Source organism: Amphiura filiformis, chromosome 17, assembly GCF_039555335.1.
Source record: "Amphiura filiformis chromosome 17, Afil_fr2py, whole genome shotgun sequence".
NCBI lineage: Eukaryota > Metazoa > Echinodermata > Ophiuroidea > Amphilepidida > Amphiuridae > Amphiura > Amphiura filiformis.
The window spans coordinates 36,538,069-36,558,213 of NC_092644.1; the positions used below are offsets into that span (position 1 = coordinate 36,538,069).

At 36.7% G+C, this 20,145-nt stretch overlaps 1 protein-coding gene across 1 annotated transcript in view; it reads right to left on the bottom strand.

The window, feature by feature from the left end:
- Positions 1–7,991: 7,991 nt before the first annotated feature.
- Positions 7,992–20,145, bottom strand: part of LOC140137722 (endoplasmic reticulum transmembrane helix translocase-like) — a 35,192-nt gene continuing 23,038 nt past the window's right edge. The window contains exons 18-27 of the mRNA XM_072159485.1: positions 19,263–19,355; positions 17,428–17,524; positions 16,978–17,042; positions 16,031–16,210; positions 15,282–15,399; positions 11,731–11,927; positions 10,972–11,114; positions 10,252–10,363; positions 9,250–9,393; positions 7,992–8,374 (exon numbers count right to left, since the gene is read on the bottom strand). Of these exons, the coding sequence (XP_072015586.1) occupies positions 8,267–8,374; positions 9,250–9,393; positions 10,252–10,363; positions 10,972–11,114; positions 11,731–11,927; positions 15,282–15,399; positions 16,031–16,210; positions 16,978–17,042; positions 17,428–17,524; positions 19,263–19,355 (1,257 nt within the window). The 3' untranslated portion in view covers positions 7,992–8,266. The remainder of the gene's footprint in view (positions 8,375–9,249; positions 9,394–10,251; positions 10,364–10,971; positions 11,115–11,730; positions 11,928–15,281; positions 15,400–16,030; positions 16,211–16,977; positions 17,043–17,427; positions 17,525–19,262; positions 19,356–20,145) is intronic.

Sequence of the window (20,145 nt, forward strand, 5' to 3'; positions counted from 1 at the left end):
GAAATGTTTCTGTTACTTTTTTAGTTTTTAAATCATTCACTTACCAAAAATAAGTTTAAATTAAGCTATTCACCTACATATTTGGCTGCTGCATTAAAAAGAAATTCATATGCAAACTTTGTGTTGCGGAATGATGCGCTTGGAATTACCCGAATATGTGTACATCCATGTCAAAAGGATGCACTTTTCAGTTACTACATGTGTCTCTTTTTACATTAATGAGCTAGGAATAAATACCAGACTCGTCTCAAATGAAAGTCACTTAAAATCATCTTCAAGTCGCATGGTTTAAGAATACAGGGAAAATTTCTTGGGGATGATATCTGAAGTAATCTCCATTTGAGATAAGTTTGGTATTTATTCACAGCTGACAAGTGTATCCTTTCAACATGGATGAACACACATATATAGAGAGGCCTTTTGAGTGACAGAAATGCTGAAGTGGCTTTAAAGAATTTTGGAGGATGTTCCATTGCAACAAAGTAAAATCATCTTGCGACTAAATCAGACCATCCTTTGAAATGCCATCTCTCTAAATATGGAACTCGGCACACATAATTTCTACCTCCTCTGTTGCCACAAAACACTAACCAGATTCCTATTGCTTGCACCCCAGAGGTACACTGCTGCATGCTGCCCATCTGCTAAATACTCAAGTTCACACATACAGTACACACAATGGACTGGTACTGTATCGTGTAGGCACATGGTTGCTGGACAGAGTACCTCTGGGGTTGGCAGCAATCCAGGGGGGGTGGTCACTCCCATTGTGACTTGTACACCATCCGCGATAATAAAAAAGCGTAAAAGGGTAGTTTTTGTGCGTAGGCACGATCTGCAACTTAGGGTGTCAAAAACATGAAAAATTGGAAAAAAGGGTGGCAAAATTGCACTTGCTATAAATACGCAGAAATGAAATTTAGGGTATGAAATTTGATCCAGGGAATAAAATCCCTGTTTAGGGTGTAAAAACAGGTGCGTTTACCTGTTTAAGGTATCGTTTTAGCCAAGGGTTAAATCCTTCTTTAGGGTGCTTTTCAAAAGTTGATTATTGCGGATGGTGTACAGGCCACAATGGGAGTGACCCCCCCCCCCCTACAATGGTAGTGTATTTATATTTCAGCATTTAAAATACACTGAAATCTACAATTTATCTGAAAAAAATAGTTTCACACTTTTCTGGGATCTGGAGTATTACAAAAGTGTGGACTGACATCTACGTACAGTGAAATCACAAAAAATATGGAGACAGAAATCAACATCTTTCAATGCAGAGTTTATTAGACACATGTTCAAATGTGTCATTACTAGCATTCACAATGTACAACACATACAAGGTTCATTTTAACTTTCAAACATTATTTCTGTGCAAGAGTTGTTTTCCACAAATAAGTTTTTTTTGTTAACATTTTATAAAACATTTTTTAATTGAAATTCTACATTCAAAGATTCAGTTAATCATATGTGACCCATCACATAAAAAACATGGCAGTTCAAAAACCGACTACTTGCATTGATGTCGGGATAGAATGTGACAAAATTATAGTAAACCATCTTCATTTTTTCATACATCCTTTATTAATCTTAAAGGAAATTCACAGATCTTGACTACTGTTTTGATGTATTATGGGTTACATAATGTTTCTGATAAAACCTGGCCCTTCCCTGTATTCTGTTGCAATATTTTTGTATGGAAACTGTCACTTGAATACTGATTTGTATTTCCAATTTACGACTGAAAAGATTTCCACTAACTAGCTCTGTCCAAGAACCCCAGGGCCACTCCGGGGGGCCAATCAATAATTTGGGTTGGTAAAATTCATAATTTGAAGGAATAATTCAAAATTTGAAGTGTTCAAAATTTAAGGTAAAATTCATGCATTTCAAAAGCTTTCCCCTCTTGCACCCACCCACCCCTCTTCAGTATTTCACACCTCAAATGAGGCCTCATCAGATGCTCCCTCCATGATATTCAAATCTTCTGTGAAGCCTCTGTATAGGCAATGAAATAATGAAATAACACTTAAAATGATGTGACACTATGTGATCTGCTAATGTTGGCATTCTCCAAAGAGAATGTTTGGTGGCTGGAAATTCAACATGGTACCAATAATTTCAAAGAGTATTGCATACGCTCTGTAATGCTTTTTTAAAACCCTAGGTCTAAATTATCATGCTTGAAAGAAGATAAAATGTTTTGACATGACTTAACATGCATGTGTTCACTCTTTGTTTTTGGCTATTTAAATTCACAGTACCATCATTGGCCTGATTGGATCATGTAATCGCTATTTCATTTTGTGCATTACACAATGGATGCAGAGTTTTGTTAAAATATAAAACCATTCTGATATCAAAACAGATGTAACAATAAATAATACTGCACATTTAAGCTGTAGATTCAAAGATAGTACAGTTAACTTTATTATTTCCATGGTCTGTGCTGTGCGCCGAGCGTACCAAGCGTAAACACTGAAGTGATAAACAATTACGCCGATTTGCTGATCAACAATCTTGACAACAAGACGGTTGACCCATTGGTCATCGGTACGTAGAAGGGGAGAGGCTTGGCCATGCATTTCTACGCTATCGCCAATCACCAGCGCATACCCGGACCATGGAAATAATAAAATATTTACTGTAGATAGAAGACATACCTTCAAAAAATGACCAATACAAATAATGCACAAATGCCCTCTATTTTCAATATAAAACAGACATACACACTTATGGCAGAGAAAAGTACGAATACTGTAAAAGTAGAAATTTTACAAGGTTTTTATTTTCATGAGTGGACATAAAATCGCGAAAATAAAAACTCGCTAAAATAACCTTTTGCATTAGGTTTATATTGTATCAATATCAAAACCGCGAAATTTAATTCTCGCGCAATTGACAAAATCTTCAAAATCTCGAAAATATTGACTTATACAGTATAGTGGACATGACTAATGTTGGCCAAAAATAGGCATAGGTGGGTGTGGTTTTAAGCCTTCGATATATGCCCAATGGGCCAACATGGTCTTGATAAAGCTATTGCTGACCATAAACAGCAACACTGGTTTAATTTCTGTTTTACACAATTTAAGTTGAACAAGAAGTGAATAATTTGCAACTTCAGCTCATGCTTCTCTGACCTACTTTTTTTACCATGAGAAGTGGAAATAACTGACAATTTACAGCTGAAAACTAGTTTCACCTCTGCTTTTGGTATCTACTTAGATGACAAATAACCATGTACTCATATTTCAAACCTCTTCAAAATTACATGATTGTACATGTCTATGTAAGCAAAGCTTTATCTTGAAACATTAAGGGGGTACTACACCCCTCGATAAATTTATGTCTACTTTTGCATTTTTCTCAAAAACTAATAACACACTGGTAACAAAAGTTATGTATGTTATATATGTACCGCTGGGATGTACCTCATTTCCTATCATATCGTCGGTCGCAACACATAGTGGCATAGAGTGATTTTCAAAATTTTCCGTTTCACATAGTGGCGTATAGGTTTAGAGCTAGCTATTATCCTATAATATTTATTCCTTGTTAACTACTAAAGATATAGTTTAATAGTTTGAACCTTAAACTTCAATTACAAATGAAAACGGGTCACTGAGAGATAACAGTGGAGGAGTATCGACTCCGTTACTAGTAGCATATCCTTCAAAATCGTTTTGATCAGAAACGTATTTTGTTCTTCACGTACGCCACTATGTGTTGCGACCGACGATATATACTGAACCGCTTGTCTTGAGTCACTGAAATTTCAGCGTAGTAATTGGATTCCTTGCCCCAATAATATACGTAACTTTTGTTACCAGTGTGTTATTATTTTTTTGAGAAAAATTCAAAAATAGTCACAAATTTACCACAGGGGTGTAGTACCCCTTAAGGCAGTTGTGTCCCTTTGTCATGGTAGGGCAACTGAAAACGTCATCCATGACAATGCTGCCCAACTGTGTACATTTATGAAGTATACAGACTGATACAAATTGAGACGACTTATTATATATTATCCCTGACACTTGCTCTTGATTTACAAGTGTGATTATTTACCTCAAACCTAATTACACCAGATATGGGGTTAATTTCACTAACATTAATAATACATTGTAAGTCCTTCAACCGACTCTAAACCATCAAAACTCCTCCATTATGATATATATTAGGATGGATTGAAATTGCAATGGCTAAAAGGGCTTACAATGCATCATAAATGTTAACAAAATCGACCCTTGGTCCACTAAATTAACAAATAAGAATATCCAGTGCATCTCACATCCCCTGATAAAAAAAAGATATATTCGACCTCATTAGTGACCATGCCTGATTAGAATTTGCATCAACTTTACCAACTGAAACCTAGTAAGTCGCCCTTTCAGTGCTTGTTTTGTATTGAAAATTTGAAGGGAAAAAAACAAACTACAGGCTAATTATATGCCCTTGAGTTACAATGTTTTGTTTTAGATCCTACTTCATGTGTCGTGAATAACAGGTTTTCCATGCAACTTTCACAGTCATGTTCTCATGATTAGCTTCCATTGTACCTGGGCACTAGCTGATAAGAGTGAAATACATTATGTGTGATAACCATTCACCAACAAGCAAAACCCCTGAGCTTTGTATGCGAGAACTCTCGCATATTCATGAGGGCCGATCATTTGATCCAGTATTTGAACCAGTGTTGCATACCTTTGTGTTACCGATAGAGCATTGAGTATCTGTACAAATACGCAGTATGCATGTAGCAGCTTCATATGATGCAATCCTTGGAACAATTGGCCCTAATTAGCAGATGATGCCAGTCGGAGGGCCATCATGCGCGTTTTCCGTTAAAGGTCAAATTATTAACGGACGCGACCTTGGCAAGAATGACCGTCGCACTCTTGGGTATGCTTTTTACTTTTCCCGGAAAATTTCGATTTGAAATGTATCGTATTATGTGGTCAATCATCTTGGGCAATTAACAAATAAGTTTTATTAGAAAATATCTTCACAATTCTCTACTTGATTTCCATTTTGTCTACTTTTGTCGTTAGAATTAAATGATTTTTGCGCTTGCTTTACCTTCAAATTTATTTTCGTTGCTAAGGACTTCTAACCCGGATATTTTCTGTCTTAACGCTTTAATCATTCTAATTTTTAGCCAGACAAGTAATTTCAACCTTTATCTATCGATTAGTCTTTGTCCCAAATTTTGAACTTAAAATTCTAAATTGTTATAATAGTTTAAATTGGTTACCCTGATTAGGCCCATCGACGAAAATTAAGTAAACAACTTCATAACAATACCGCGTGACTTGACACCATGAACGAGTACACGCTGTGGCGTGACTTTGTTAAGCGCCTAAGCGCGCCATTCATCTGCGTTCAGTGAAATACGCTACGCAGTTTAACACTGCTCGCATGAACCTTCTCAATGCTGTTGTCGAATGGCCTACTGTTTACTGGTATTTTTCCGTCTTGTAAAATACCCTTTTCATCCCGGCAGGTTTTTGTCTTAACCAACCAAAATCTTGATTTTTAATATGAGGATAATAAGCCATGTTTCTAATCATATGCAAATTCCTGATTTATGAACTCGCACCATTTTTAAAATAACGCAGTTTTCTTACTCTTTTATCTCAAAAAATAACAAAAATTTGTGTTTATGTGCCCATATCATATTCCTTGCAAAGTTACGGTATTTTTGTGAACATATATGGAATGTTGAAAGCCTTTCTTGTAGTTATATATAAAATATATAGCTATTAGGAGTTGTAGAGAGAAATTTGGAAGCTTTTAAAACTGCAACCCAAACCAAGCAAATTTAAATTTTCGTTGTGTGCGTATTCATAGCGTACAGTTTAATAATAGCGCGTCAAAGTTGAATGGCCCTCCAACTGATGCTGGTACTTTGATAGTTGGTGAATAGTCTGTATATTATTAGTTTCATTTCGTTTACGGTGATATGCCAGAGTTTACATTCAAAAGAACTTGGAACTACATTTTAGTCATGTGTAAAGCTATGAGAAATCTGCCATATTGGATTGTCATGTGAGGACCAAAATAGTGTACATTTAATTTTCAGCAAAAGCGGCATTATCAAACCAAAATTAGCATTTTAAAGCACACATGGACATACATACATAATGAATGTTGCGCTTAGCATGTATACATGCACAATCAGGATATGCAAATACCAAAATTCCCAAACATGCACACGCTTGAAATTGTCTAACCTATGGTGATAACTGTTTTATGACAATGACTTTTCCTATCTGGTGATAGAAAATATTCAAACTGCTCCTTAAAGGCGTCGGAGGCAATAAAAAAGCTTCTCAGTCAAGTGACCCTGGAAATCACCAAAATCTGTGTAAACATTTGCAATTTGTATTCACTCGCTCAGCTTGCATTTTTTTGGTTAAAATTAATCCACTTTTGCCCAGCAAATGGCTTATTTTACATGCATACATCCAAAAACAACATAACCCCACAATGAAAAATTTGGACTGGTTGGGCCCAGAACAGTTTTATTTTCCTTGCCGCATAAATACTGTCTTCCTGGATCCAGCAAATTAATTAACAACATCACATTTATACTGCAAATGAACCCTTCCAAAAGCAGGATTCTAGGCATGTAACCAGTATGTCTGGACAAATGGAAACCAGAGTTCCCAAGAGAACATTTGACAAAAATTTTGAAAGAGTTCACATGCAAAAACCGATATTCAATTTTGAGATGTAGGCAAATATAAGTGGTCATAGAAAGAAAACAATGAGAAAATATGTGCTACTTTTGATCAGTGTCAAAAAATTAATTCAAATCTAGCATTAGGCACCAGAAACAAATTTGTTTGATCTTTGGATCGACCGCCAATGCTGCTTCGATGCTTGTTATTAATGAACTATACGGTGTGTCATAAGTCTGTTCCTCCCCCCATAGGAAAACCATTTTAACATGCTTTAAATTAAACTTACACAATTAATTTGATATTAATTTGTTACTGGTATTGTTTTGGATTAATATAAATGTCACATAGCAATTTATTTGAAGTTGTTGTCTTTTTATAGTCGATAACCTCCGAAAGTCTTCAAACCACTGTTATTGTTGTTTTTCCATTGAAAATCAAGGTTTGCAGACCTGTAAATCTGCCATAACATACAAAATTAGCTCTAAAATTCTAGAACAACGGCCGACATATTTTTTTTTCGCTGCAATGAGTTCAAAAAGGTTCATTGCAGCTAGTAGCCCAAAGGCAAATAAACAGAGGGGGTACTTCCATATTGAGGTTATGCTCCAGGGGAAGTCGGAATATAGGCGGAACGGACTTTCGACACACGGTATACTAATTTATCAGAATGAATGTTAAATTTATACTTGTCAATATCAATACAGGCAAAGATTTGTATGTTATCACAATTAAAAATGGCCAATTATTTGATTCCATAAATAATAAGGATTGTCCAAGCGTTGATGGTCGATCGAAAGATCAAAATAATTTGTTTCTATTGCCTTACAGGACAGATGATGATGGCCTTTTAACTCAAAAGATTGAACAATGTGGTAATGGACTTTTGCATCTGAATTCTTCATATGCTTCACATAGAATTAAAAACATCAACAAACATTTGTGCGAAATATACTTGTCTTCTGTGAAAATAACACACTTGAGCATGTGAATAACAAAGTATTCCATGGGGTTTTGTTCCCAATGTTTTGAATTCGAAGCATTGTTCTTGGCACTGTTTCAAGGGAAGCACCTACGTGCCTCCCCTGGAACTGATGGGAAGCACACTGGGTGCCTCCACTGGCACTGTTTCAAGGGAAGCACCCTAAGTGCCTCCCCTGGGACTGTTCCATGGTTGTTCCCCTGGAATGGGACCAGGCAACACATATGGCATCCAATCAGCAGTGTGATTCAAAGCTTGTGAAATATCCTGAAAGCAGTAGAAAATCCTGAAAAACAGTGTGAAATTGGGCTAGAATACCCCCCAAAAAAAAAAAAAAAAAACCAGGCTGAAAATCAATAAAATTGTGTAAATTTTGGCCTCAACATGTCTGAAATCAGGAAAAATCCTGAACACACCCTGCCCAATGTGTTAGGATTTCCTTGGGCAAAGAACAAGAACCCATCGGAATAAAATCATTGAGAACATGAGCCCAATGGAATGTCATGGAGCCTCCATGAATAACATTCAGTCTGCATCAAGCCACAGTTCACAATAAATATAGATAGCAAGGTTCTAACTAGTCTCAATCAAAGTTCAATACCCCCCATCATCCTGATCTTAGCCTTGCATGTCCCAACACAAACTGTAGTGACCTATCCACCAGAAATGATGCCCCCATGTCCGCTGCCAGAACTTGTAAGGCCAGTAATCGAAACTGAAACAAATAAAATGATTTATGAAAATAGTTAGTAATCAGAATCAAAATTCCATAAAGAAAATTTTGCAATAAGGACTGTAAGTGTTCTAGTACATTGCACAACAAGGAGCCAGTAATAACTAGGAAAATGACTTGGCTAGGAATAGCGGTTCACCAGGACTTCCATAGAGGTGATTTAGTTCCCACTTTTTCCCATAAGTGGCATTATGTGCTTACCTCAAATTGAGCATTATCACACAAGCTTTTTGTGCACAAAATAGTTATCTATAGTTACAGCCCAATGTAAAAGACATCTATATCAAAAAGAATGACCAAGCTCAGTAGCACAGTACAGGGGCAGACTCAAACTTCCAGGAGTCTGTGATCAAGTCTAGGGTCAGAAAAGGTCAGATCTGATGCAGGTTTCAAACACACTCTCGTTGTTGAAGATGGAGTGATATCCACAAATTTAAAGGTAAGAATATTATTTTGTGTTTGGATTACAAGTTTAAACTTCAATTAAAGCAGCATCACCACATGCCATGAAGCTGCAATTTGGCCTGACAAGTTGGTCCAGTGTTACATAAGTTACACCCACATGTCCAGCATCAATTCTCTACCAAAGGGCAAAACAGCTCGCTCACACTGAGTCGCAGCAATTGTAATTAATGTGAACAATCATGCACATCTGTAAGAACCTAACCGAACAATAAAGCAATAATGTGTGATTTCCATGAAGAATACATTCTTATTTTTTATGCACAAAATTATTAGTTTTCACTATCATGTCCCGTTTGAATAAAGAAAATCACTATTTCATTCCAGTGCCTATATTATCGTCAATGCATATATTAACCCTTTCAATCTGACACTACAATCAGTCCTTGACTCACCTCTGTTGGGAATACCACAATTTCAAACTGGTCGGCTATGTCTGGAAGCATACCTGATGTTAATGCAATGATAGCACCACCTGATATCAGTAAGCTGTACAATAAAGGCTTGTTTTCACGTAAACTTTCCATAAATGGATGTCCCTGCAAATAGACAACAGTAAATAGAATTTATTGAACAGGTTATGATAGAGTCCGAAGTTTACCGTTTTCTAAAATCCATTTTCCGTGTTAAAATGTATAAACAATGATTATGAATGATATTAATGTCAAAATAAAGTGTTCAATATCGTGATCAATGTGCTCTGATTGGAATATTCTCACAATAATAGGCCGACTATTACGAAGTTTGGAGGGATATAGTAGGTTTATGCCTTGGTAATATACCTTTATTTTGGTATTATTAAACAGTATTTTTTATCATAAAATTTGACACACACAACTCAAGATTGTTTTAACATTTATTTCTCCTATCTTTTAACAATTTTTGTCACGTCATACAAAAAATATCATTTTCCGTGTTGTACCTCCGATTCCGTGCTTTTTTTTTTTTTTTTTTGACTTTGGACTCTAGGTTATGATGACAAGGTGCTTGTGAAGTTGTCTGATATGAGGTTACTGTGAGTATGTGATAACATCTAAACTTTATTCAATGCAACATATGTGCAACTCAAAATTTGGATTGCTACAGAATTGTGTACAGTACACACAGTTGAGTGTAGAATCCACCTCAGGTAAGCATTGTTATTGTGCTTAACTTAACGCTCGCCATGCGGGTGTCGACTGCAGACGACAAGTTTCAATTTTTTTTGTGTACATTTTCATGACCACATTTGGAATCGGCATTAAAAAGGCATTAAAATGAGTACAAACAAGCCTAGTATTTATTCAATGGTTCTTAAGATGGCTCTTGATATTTCAAAACTTGGCCTTTTTTTTGTTGAAGCATATGGCTAGCATGCACAGCATTAAAGCTGATAGCAGATTGGTGAAAAAACTTACCTTGTAATTAACTGCAAAAGTGCTAATTTGTAACATCATAGAGAGGATATATACTGTACTGTTGACTAAATTAGGCTTGAATTCCTCCTCTAAATCTGAGTGCTCTGTTTTCCTGTAAAAGAAACAAATGGAAAAGAACATTTAATAAATGGAAAAAGTCTTGTTATTCTAAAATAAGAGGTAATTTCTTACAGAAATCAATACTTTTCTCCCCCTTCCCTTCCCCTCCCCCTTTTTCGCCTTGGTGTTATGACTCTGAGAGGTGCTTTGCACCTGTTCATTTTAGCTTAGCAAATCACTGGTTCAAATTTGATTATTTATTTTACCTTTTAACTACAGACAGCAAAGGAATTAAGGTACCAGTTATTTTCACCCCGATATATCCTACACAAAGACAGATATGTCATAAGTAGAACCTGCAGCTAATAGCAGCATCTTTTAGCTCGGATTTAAGACTTCATTCATTGAAATTGGTCAAGAAATAAGCACCCAGACATTTAGCCAGGATCCAATAACTGCCAAATCACAGACCCGATGGTCAAAAATATAAAGTTTTTAAAGAAAATTCTACTCTAAATTTATTTTTATCAGACAGGTTTATGGATGACTTGGGCATTTTCAGACGTCAAGTTTGAGATCACCTCTCCAAATAACAGTGGACAGGCGCTGGCTAAGCTCTTGAGAGCCTTGCAACTGTTACATTTTATAACCAATTCTTACCTTGGAGGAGATCTAATTTTAGCTTCATTGACTAAATACACTAATGCTACAAAATGAACTGCAAACTGTAATATCACCGTCAATATGGTGTAGATATTGAAGATATTTGGTAGAGGCCGATTTTTGGATAGAAACTTCAGGGGCTGTAAAGAAAACAAAAAACCAATATTTATTAACATATATAGTAATTATGATGCTAGTTACTATTTCAGATGCCCAGCCAACATGAAAAGTATAGCTGCACTAATATGCCAACTCGTAAGAACTTGCCCCAGTACCACCTTGACCGATGCACATTCCTATTTTCACCTTCAAATATTCAAATACGTCTCTCTGTTTGTGATAAATATGGATTAAACGAAAGTGTGGAAAAAATCAAAAGCTGAAGCTTATTTGTATGGGAATCAATTAGGTAGAATCAAAGAGTACCGACTCATGCAGGTCAATGTACCTCTGGATTGTTTCACTATGCACTCGGCAAACTGTTATTCAAGTGGTTGTTTGCATTCTATTGCGTCAAAAACATGCGCTATTAAAGCACTGCATGCGCAAACCTTTAAAATGCTCAAACTTTTACAGACGCAAATTATACTGTTTGATTCTGGGTCTTGCCAATGCATGCAGGAGGTACACTAACTGGCCTCCGTGAGCAATTTTGAGTCGGTAATCTTTGGTACAATATCTTTGGAATGCATTCAGCAAGTGGAAGGCCATAAATCTGAGGACAACAGCATACGCTTACAGAGCAACACAGCTTACCTTTGATCTTGATATGAAGAGAAAGCAGCCAGCAAGCAGGAGACCTTGTAATGTAGCCTGTGCATCACTGAATTTGACTCCATCAAGGTACAAGACACTCTGACTGTAGGCTAATATGAGGGCATTGAGGGCTAGAATCTTGAACATCTGTAGTGTGGTGACTAGTGTACAACGACCCTGTTTGATTATATGGCACACTGAAACACACAAACAAACAAAAAATATCTACAGTGGGTCATATCAAGATACAAGACACTTTGTGAAGTAAATAATGTCATGTCTTTCCTTGTGATACAACAGCACAAGTTTATGCACGTCATAGTAGGGGTGGGCAATTGACAAAAAAATTTTAAGACAAGTGGATTCTATGGCCATTTTGGCTGCTGAAACCGAATCCGGAAAACTTTTTTGCATAAAATGTATATCTATGTTGGTTCAGTGGACTTTTCAAAATGGCCGCCCAAACCCCATTTTTTTCGACATTTCGCCCCCAAAATGCCAAAATTTGAACAACCATAGCTTGTAATAAGTCTTTTTATAGCTTTCTGAGGTCACTGAATTCAAATATAAACTAACCAGAGTGTTTTAAGCATTTGAATTGCCAGTAATCTACAAAAATTCAAATGGCAAGATTAATAAAAGGCTTAAAAAACCACCTTTTTTGTATTGCTGACATTTCGCCATAAAATTACCCCCAAAATAACAAATATAACATGTGATGTGTCATTTTATATGTTTTCGAGGTCTGTGAATTCAAATATAAACAATTTAGCCTGATTGGGGGCTCTGGTCTGCTGTTAGCTGCAATTATATCGCCAAATAATTAGTAAAAATGCCAAAAAAAAAAATGAATAATAAATGTTAGAAATACACAGGATTGAAAATCATAAATGTTCAAAACATCATACAACAATAAATTCAAGAAGAAGTTTTTAATTTGCAGATCAGCAAACCATTCATGATGATGCATGCCTGTCAGTAATAGGGCCTAATGGAATGAATCAAGCTACAGTGGAACCGTTTACCTCTGATGTTTGAATTTATTGCAATAATGCGATACTTACAAGAGGCCTCATATCTAAATTTGGAGTATGTTGCACAACAAATCCTTAACAAAGGAGACAATATTGTAACTGTTGGGCTTGATGATACGACAAAGGCGGCAGGACATCATCTTTATGATGTAAAAGCAGACCATATCACTATTGCAGGACCTTCAGGCCAAAGAAAGTCGCTGACAACAGGGTATGTGGACAATGTAAGTCAAACTGGTGAGGATGGAGCTAAAGCCTACGAGTTTAAACTAAACTGCTTAGCTATACTTGCTAACTCAACTGTTGATGAACTGAAATCTGAAATAGACTTCTGGATGTCCGACCGTGCTGGAGACTGTGAAGTGCTCATGAGGACTCTCGGTATAGACCCAAGTAAGACACTGAAATGTTGTGCCCATATAATCCTTGGAGTAGATCATGCGATTGATAAAGTAACCTACTTGAAGTCACAGCAGGGGAAAGAATCTTTACATCTCCGAGCTCTTCTATTCACACCCTGGGCTTGATTGTCATTGCTAAGCTGTTATCTCCAAGTCATGCACAACATTCTGTGTCATTGTATAATGACTTCAAGTCCTGGATGGCAAATAACGGGCTCAAAGCTGATGGCTTTAGAGGATTCATGGCTAACAGAACTAGCCCATGAGTATTTGACCTGGCGTGGGTCAATTCAAGCCTTCTTCAATGCAGTTGTAGACATCAATAGTAACAAGCTTGTACTTGCTGTGTCTACATTTATCCAAAATGACTGGTTCACATGCTGTTCAGATATCTACTCAAAGATGGGTGAGCTGATGATATTTCCGATGATGGAGATACTAGGAATTGACAAGAGGGGTGACGAAAGAAATGCAGATAGAACATGGGCAGGAGTGAAAGGTTTCTTTGACAGCAAACTGGTGGACTTGAATGAGTTGATGGTTGAAAGAAAAGAACATCCAAGATCAGGGAAAGATAGGCTTGAAGGTGCTGTAATTGAAAAAGTCATTGATGCAGTGAAAAAAGTTAGGACTGCGCAAGAAGGAGGATCTAAAGAAGAAGAGAGCAAGCAAAACTTTGGCTGTTCTGGAAAAATGCAAAACGCATGGTGGTCCCATGACTCCCAACAACTTGGAAGCTGAACTGAGCTGAATGAGAATCAGCTATTAGCTGAAATTTCTTATCTGCTACTGACAATTGCCCCAGACATTCGACAAATGAGACGTGTGAAAGCAGATGGCAAGTTCAAAATGGAGAAGTTTAGTATGGATGAGCTGGGCACTTGAGCTTCAATAAGAAATGCCCTGAGACCAGAGGATAATGTTTCCACTGACATTGACACTCTCTTGATGAATGCATTGTAACTGCTGTGATTTTCATTACACTGTACACTACATACTGTATATTGCCTTGTAGGTAAAACACTTACCAAAAGAGCTTCTTAAATGCTAACTCCATTGTGTGGCTCATGTAGGTCATCATTGTTCTTTTGGTAAATGTTTGCAAAAACCCTTGCTCATATTATTATATTTTGTTTATGTACATGCATATCAATGCTTTGTAAGTACGATTTTGAAGATTTTGTTTTTAACTTTGTGCAGATTACTGGCAATTCAAATGCTTGAAACACTCTGGTTAGTTTATATTTGAATTCAGTGACCTCAAAAACCTATAAAAAGACTTATTACAAGCTATGGTTGTTCATATTTTGGTATTTTGGGGGCGAAATGTCGAAAAAATGGGGTTTTGGCGGCCATTTTGAATTTTTTGCAGATTACTGGCAATTTGAATGCTTGAAACACTCTGGTTAGTTTATATTTGAATTCAGTGACCTCAAAAACCTATAAAAAGACTTATTACAAGCTATGGTTGTTCATATTTTGGCATTTTGGGGCGGCCTCCGTGAAATGTCGAAAAAAAAGTGGGGGCCATTTACGGCGAGCCATTTTGAAAAAAAGTCCACTGAACCAACATAGATATACATTTTCCATCAAGGTAAAAACTCTGACTGCTTTCCTAGGATTCCGTTTCAGCAGCCAAAATGGCCATAGAATCCACTCGTCTTATAAAAGATTTCCAAAAAATGTTCTCATTTGCCCACCCCTAGTCATAGTATATATCAGTTCAATGCAATAAGGTAGCAAGTACATACACTTCATTTCACCTCAAGTTAGGCAGTGATATAAGCGCTTACAACACAAGCATGCTAACAAACTGTTCATGTAGGTGTTTGTATACACATACTCATTCTTAATCACTTAAATTCAAATAAATATATTTATCGTAAGTATACCAAATTGTAATCAAATTTAATCCTACATTTTAGAAGGAATTACCTAGGGCTAAGAATCTATCAGTCCTGTTGTTTATATGCACCTCCAATTTGGTTGAAATAGCGCATACCAATACATGCACGCGCTAAAGTGTGTGATATCGTGTCATATCACGAGGGTAAGAACCAATAAGATTGCAAGAAAATTCTCAAGTGATTAAAAATGGCTCTTCTAGAATACTCACCACAGAGAATAGAAGCAAGTTTTGAGGTGAACGGTGAGGCAATACTGGCGTCTCCTAATTTCACTACTGATACTTGTTCTTGATCTTCAATATCTTTTAACATGGCATTGAGCTTTTTCTGAAATGACAAGACACAAACTGTAGTGAAGACATGGTGGATGATTGGTATAGGTGCTCCACAACAGCGCACTGAGATCCATTTGTTGGATGGTAACTTGGAAGTTATACATTCCAATATTTGATCTTTTTTTATTTATAAATTTCAACAGAACATACCTACATTGCAGAACATGTACTTCATAAAAGGAATTGAACTTGATTTCAGGGTTTCAAGCATTTCACAAAAACATGACAAATTTCCAAAATTGGATGAGAAATATTTCCATTTCACCAAGGTTATATCAGGGTGTGGACTGTTTCAAACAACTACTTAGAAACAGAGAACGGAGAGTTCTTACCAAAAGTATAAAATATGTACTCCATTTATAGCTGAATGGTTGTAGTACAGCTTGGGAGTCGTATGTTGTATGCAAGACACATGTATGCCAAAATTACAAAACAATTGGCCTCTTGAGCCACATAAACTCCCATAGTTTCCCTGGTTTTAGCTATTTCCCTGAGTTTTTAAATTCCCTGAGTTTCCCTGTCTGGAAAAATGGATTTTCATTTCCCCTCAGTGGTTGGAATCCTGTGATGATTTACCCATCTAATTTTTTTGATTTCATCATAAAAAATACTAGCACACTCACATTGACTCTAGTAAGATCCTCTCCCCTGGCAATAGCTCGATTTCTAGCAGCTTTTCCTCCGCTCCTCCCTGATGGTGGGCCTGGTCTCCCGGAAGAGCCCGGGCGTTTATTCTCCTCCTTGTTCTTTGGCGTCTTCTCTACTTTACCATCAACTGAAGTACCATCTGAGTTTGCTGCCATCTTGGAAGTAAAAGAAGAGTGGTGTAAATCAAAATAAAATTCTGACCCCACAATATTAGCGGTTCACTTAGTGGTATATATTTAAATTTTGTTTGCTTGGTAACTGTTATGAGATAGGGGAAATTTCAATCACATTATCCCGTATGCTTTCCCGTGGCAAACCTGTTCACATAAATGGGCTATTCCACTTGAAAGCCATATACCCTCTATGAAAGACATAACCTTAATTTCTCACACAGGGGGTGTAGATTCAAATTGAGTCACCCATTCAGGTAACCCTGTCTGAAATTCACACGCCCTGTGCAGAAGATTAAGGCCATGTCTTCCATTGGTAATTGTGGGTGTAAAATTCACAAAGGATATCAAATCCACTCCTCTTCTTTAAAGGCTTATTTACTGATCCCAGGGAAAGTAACAACAAAAATCAAAATTGTGCATAAATTGCCTAAAAGTGAAGGATAAGTCATTAAAATTATTAGGTATTAATAAGGTATTTTTGAAATTAAAAAGTTAAAGCCTCATTCAAATGCATGTACATGTATCTAATTTTAAAAAAGGTGCCAAAATTACTGAATAGGTCTTGAAGTTAAAATCACTGAATAGGTCTTGAAGTTATTAGTGCTTATATCAATCAATTATATCTTTTTGGGTATACTTAATACTTAATCTTGCATTTTACACTGGAAATGAATTATATACTACAAGTTCTTGAGTATTTAAACCCTGAGATAGATGGTAAGATTGGCTACAACATATTTATTACTTACTTCTTCTCTGATTTTCTTCCTTCTATCTGGAAGCCTCTCTGGTGCATTGGACAATAGTGCAACACCTAGATTATTCAATAATGATAATAATAACATATTTTACATTTATTAAGAAGGTTGCAAAAGGATTTGCAAATAAAGATAGCGCCTTCCAAGCTGCTAACGTGAAAATAACAACCCGCAAATATATTCCTTTTGTGTATAGGTCAATGTAAGGAAACATAGAATCATGAATTTAAAAACAAGGGAAACAGTTCAAAATTGACAAAACACAAAATATTAATCGAGTGAAAATTTCCATTTACAGTAAAGGGAGGCTTGTATGAAATGACATACACCAAATTACGAGAGTGAAAAAAATCAGAACCGGTGGAGGATCGAACCAGTGCACTCAGGACTTCTGTATTCAAGGATCACTTTTAAACGCATGATAATGTTGACATTACTTACCCACATGGGCATGTTTAAGAGCACCTACATCATTGGTTCCATCGCCACACATCAGGGTGGTATAGCCTAAAGCTTTGAGAGTTGTGATAACTAATTCCTACAGAAAATAAGCCCAAATAAAATATATTAATGAATAGTGTTAGAACAAAGGTGATGTACATATGGTGTCCAGTTGCAGATGTAGAGCAATGAGCCAACAATGCATGGTACAGGCTATTGTTCTTTTATTAAATAAGTGAACATTGGAGTTGCTTGACTGAAGAGGTTCATCAGGTCTGTTGATTAAACAGCTAATAAAAGTTCTTTGCCAAGACCAAAGGAAAAACTTATATTTTTCTGCTGACAGTGTCGACAGAAACCTTTTGGCTTTCTCAAAGCGATTGATGTTGTTATTGATCCATCTGCTTGGAGCGGGAATCCCGGCCGGATGTTATTGTTTTACCGGAAGTACTCCAGTCTCCAACGTTGGTCTTGAGCAGAGGATCAAAGACGTGGGTTAGAAAGAATGTCCCCTCATCTCTGTTCATGGTGTTGTCTCCTCTCTTGCGAATCCATACTGATTCCTTGACCCATCTTGCCCTGCGTTTTTTTCTTCCCTATCAAGGATTGATGAGCTGTCCCAGTCTATTAAATGGTTGGCCCTTGACATGTGATGGCTGATTTGTTAATTTCGGTGAGCGATTCCTTTCTCTTAGATCGTGTGTTTTTAAGTTGGCTAGCTTTCTCCGCTTCCCTTTATGTTCATTCATGCAGACACCGAACTGTCTTTTTGTCTCACCAATGTATGATTGGGGGCTGTTTTTGCATGGTATTTCATATACACAGTTCACCGTTTTTTCTTTGTCTTGTTTGTCCTTTGGATGAACGAGCACATTTCTGATGGTGGTGTGGGGTTTCATGGCCGTAGAGACATTGTGTTTTCTCATAATACGACTAATCTTTTCAGAGACTCCTGCCACATAAGGAATTACAATGCTCCCTTTACTCTTATCCGTGTTGGATTTGTCTTTCTTGTTTGGCTTGTTTTTGATCTTATTAGCTCTTTGTGATTTTACTTTGTTTGCTCAAGACAAACGTTGGAGACAGGAGTACTACCGGTAATACAATAACATCCGGCCGGGATTACCACTCCAAGCAGATGGATCAATAACAACATCAATCGCTTTGAGAAAGCCAGAAGGTTTCTGGCGAAACTGTCAGCAGAAAAACGTAAGTTTTTTCCTTTGGTCTTGGCAAAGAACTTTTATTAGCTAATTGGAGTTGCTTACTTATATGGACTAAATATAACAACCACACTTTGCGCATGACAACTGTATTCTTCCATGAACTTGAATAGGGTAAAAAGCCACATATTATAAATCACAATTGAATTAAGATCATTGCACTTTACAAACAGTCGATGACCACACTACATAAATCATTCAAGGACATATTTCTATGCCTTGCTTCACGTCAAGTTTGGTGCTTATAGGCAGTTGTACCACAAGCGTGCTGACAACCTTTGTACGCATGCTCTGCAGGATCATTTAACATGCATGATTAAATACTGCGACCAGTGATATAGCACCTATATCACTACCAAGCATGAGGTGAAACAAAGTAATATACAGGCACAGTACCCTAATCTGCCTTTTTCTTGACTAACCATCACAACCAGGATCAGCTCTCTGAAGTTTTGCTAAGGTAAACCAGGAATCTCCAGGACAATCAGCAGTAAGGTCTGTGTCCAAAGAATTTCAAACTGGTCTAATTATTCCACAGGAACAATAATAAGGACACTGGTTAAAACTCAAGACCAGAGCCATTGAATAAAAAGAATCTTGATGTTTACTCACCTTCTGCTTAGGTGCAACTCTGGCAAACACCTTGATACAAGGTAATATGGCACCCAAGAACTTTGGACTTGTACTCTGTATATGTTGCAATGCCTGCAGGAAATGTAGTAGAGATCAAGCAAATATACATCTTAAGTCATATTGTAACATGTCCATAAAAATTAGATTATAATTTCTTTTCCATAAAATGTTAGCTTTTACTCTCAGATATGTAGCCAAACAACTGAGGTAAAGCAAAGCAAATGGGAATTTACTACCGGCGCTGATATGGCCTATGCGTGCCACTCCGTCAGTTGTGTGACGGCATGATCCTTTGATGTGTGTATACTGTCCCGCAAGCCATGTACGCACTGTGTTATGAACATCACATTCACGTTCGACTAATGTTTCCATCGTAATAATAAAACGACGGCTCCAAAACTACAGCGCTTAAGTCTTCATTTTTGCAGGGTATGTTAGTTGAATAATTTACATAACAATCTGGTAAAAAAAAACCCAGAATTTTGAAAAATATTGAGGGCTTCCTCAACAGCAAACGTTACAATATGGCTTTAACGGTGGGAAAATTCAGTCAAGTTTATTACATTATTTTATTTTATTAAACTCTGTGTTATATTCCCTATCATAAGAAGTTATAATGTGTAGCTTTGCGGAATTTGGAAAATGGAAATCTAAGAAAAATTGCACAATTTACTTCAATTTGGTTTGTAGATTATAGTGTGTACGTCACAAAATGTTAGGCACAACGTCTTTAGAATTTGGGCATATACTTCTATTGGTGCCTAGATGGGTACCGATGGCTGTTTCTGTCATACCCTGAACATATCCATAGTGCTTTCTTTGTTTTAATTTGAATGAAAAACGATAAAACTATGCAAAGATT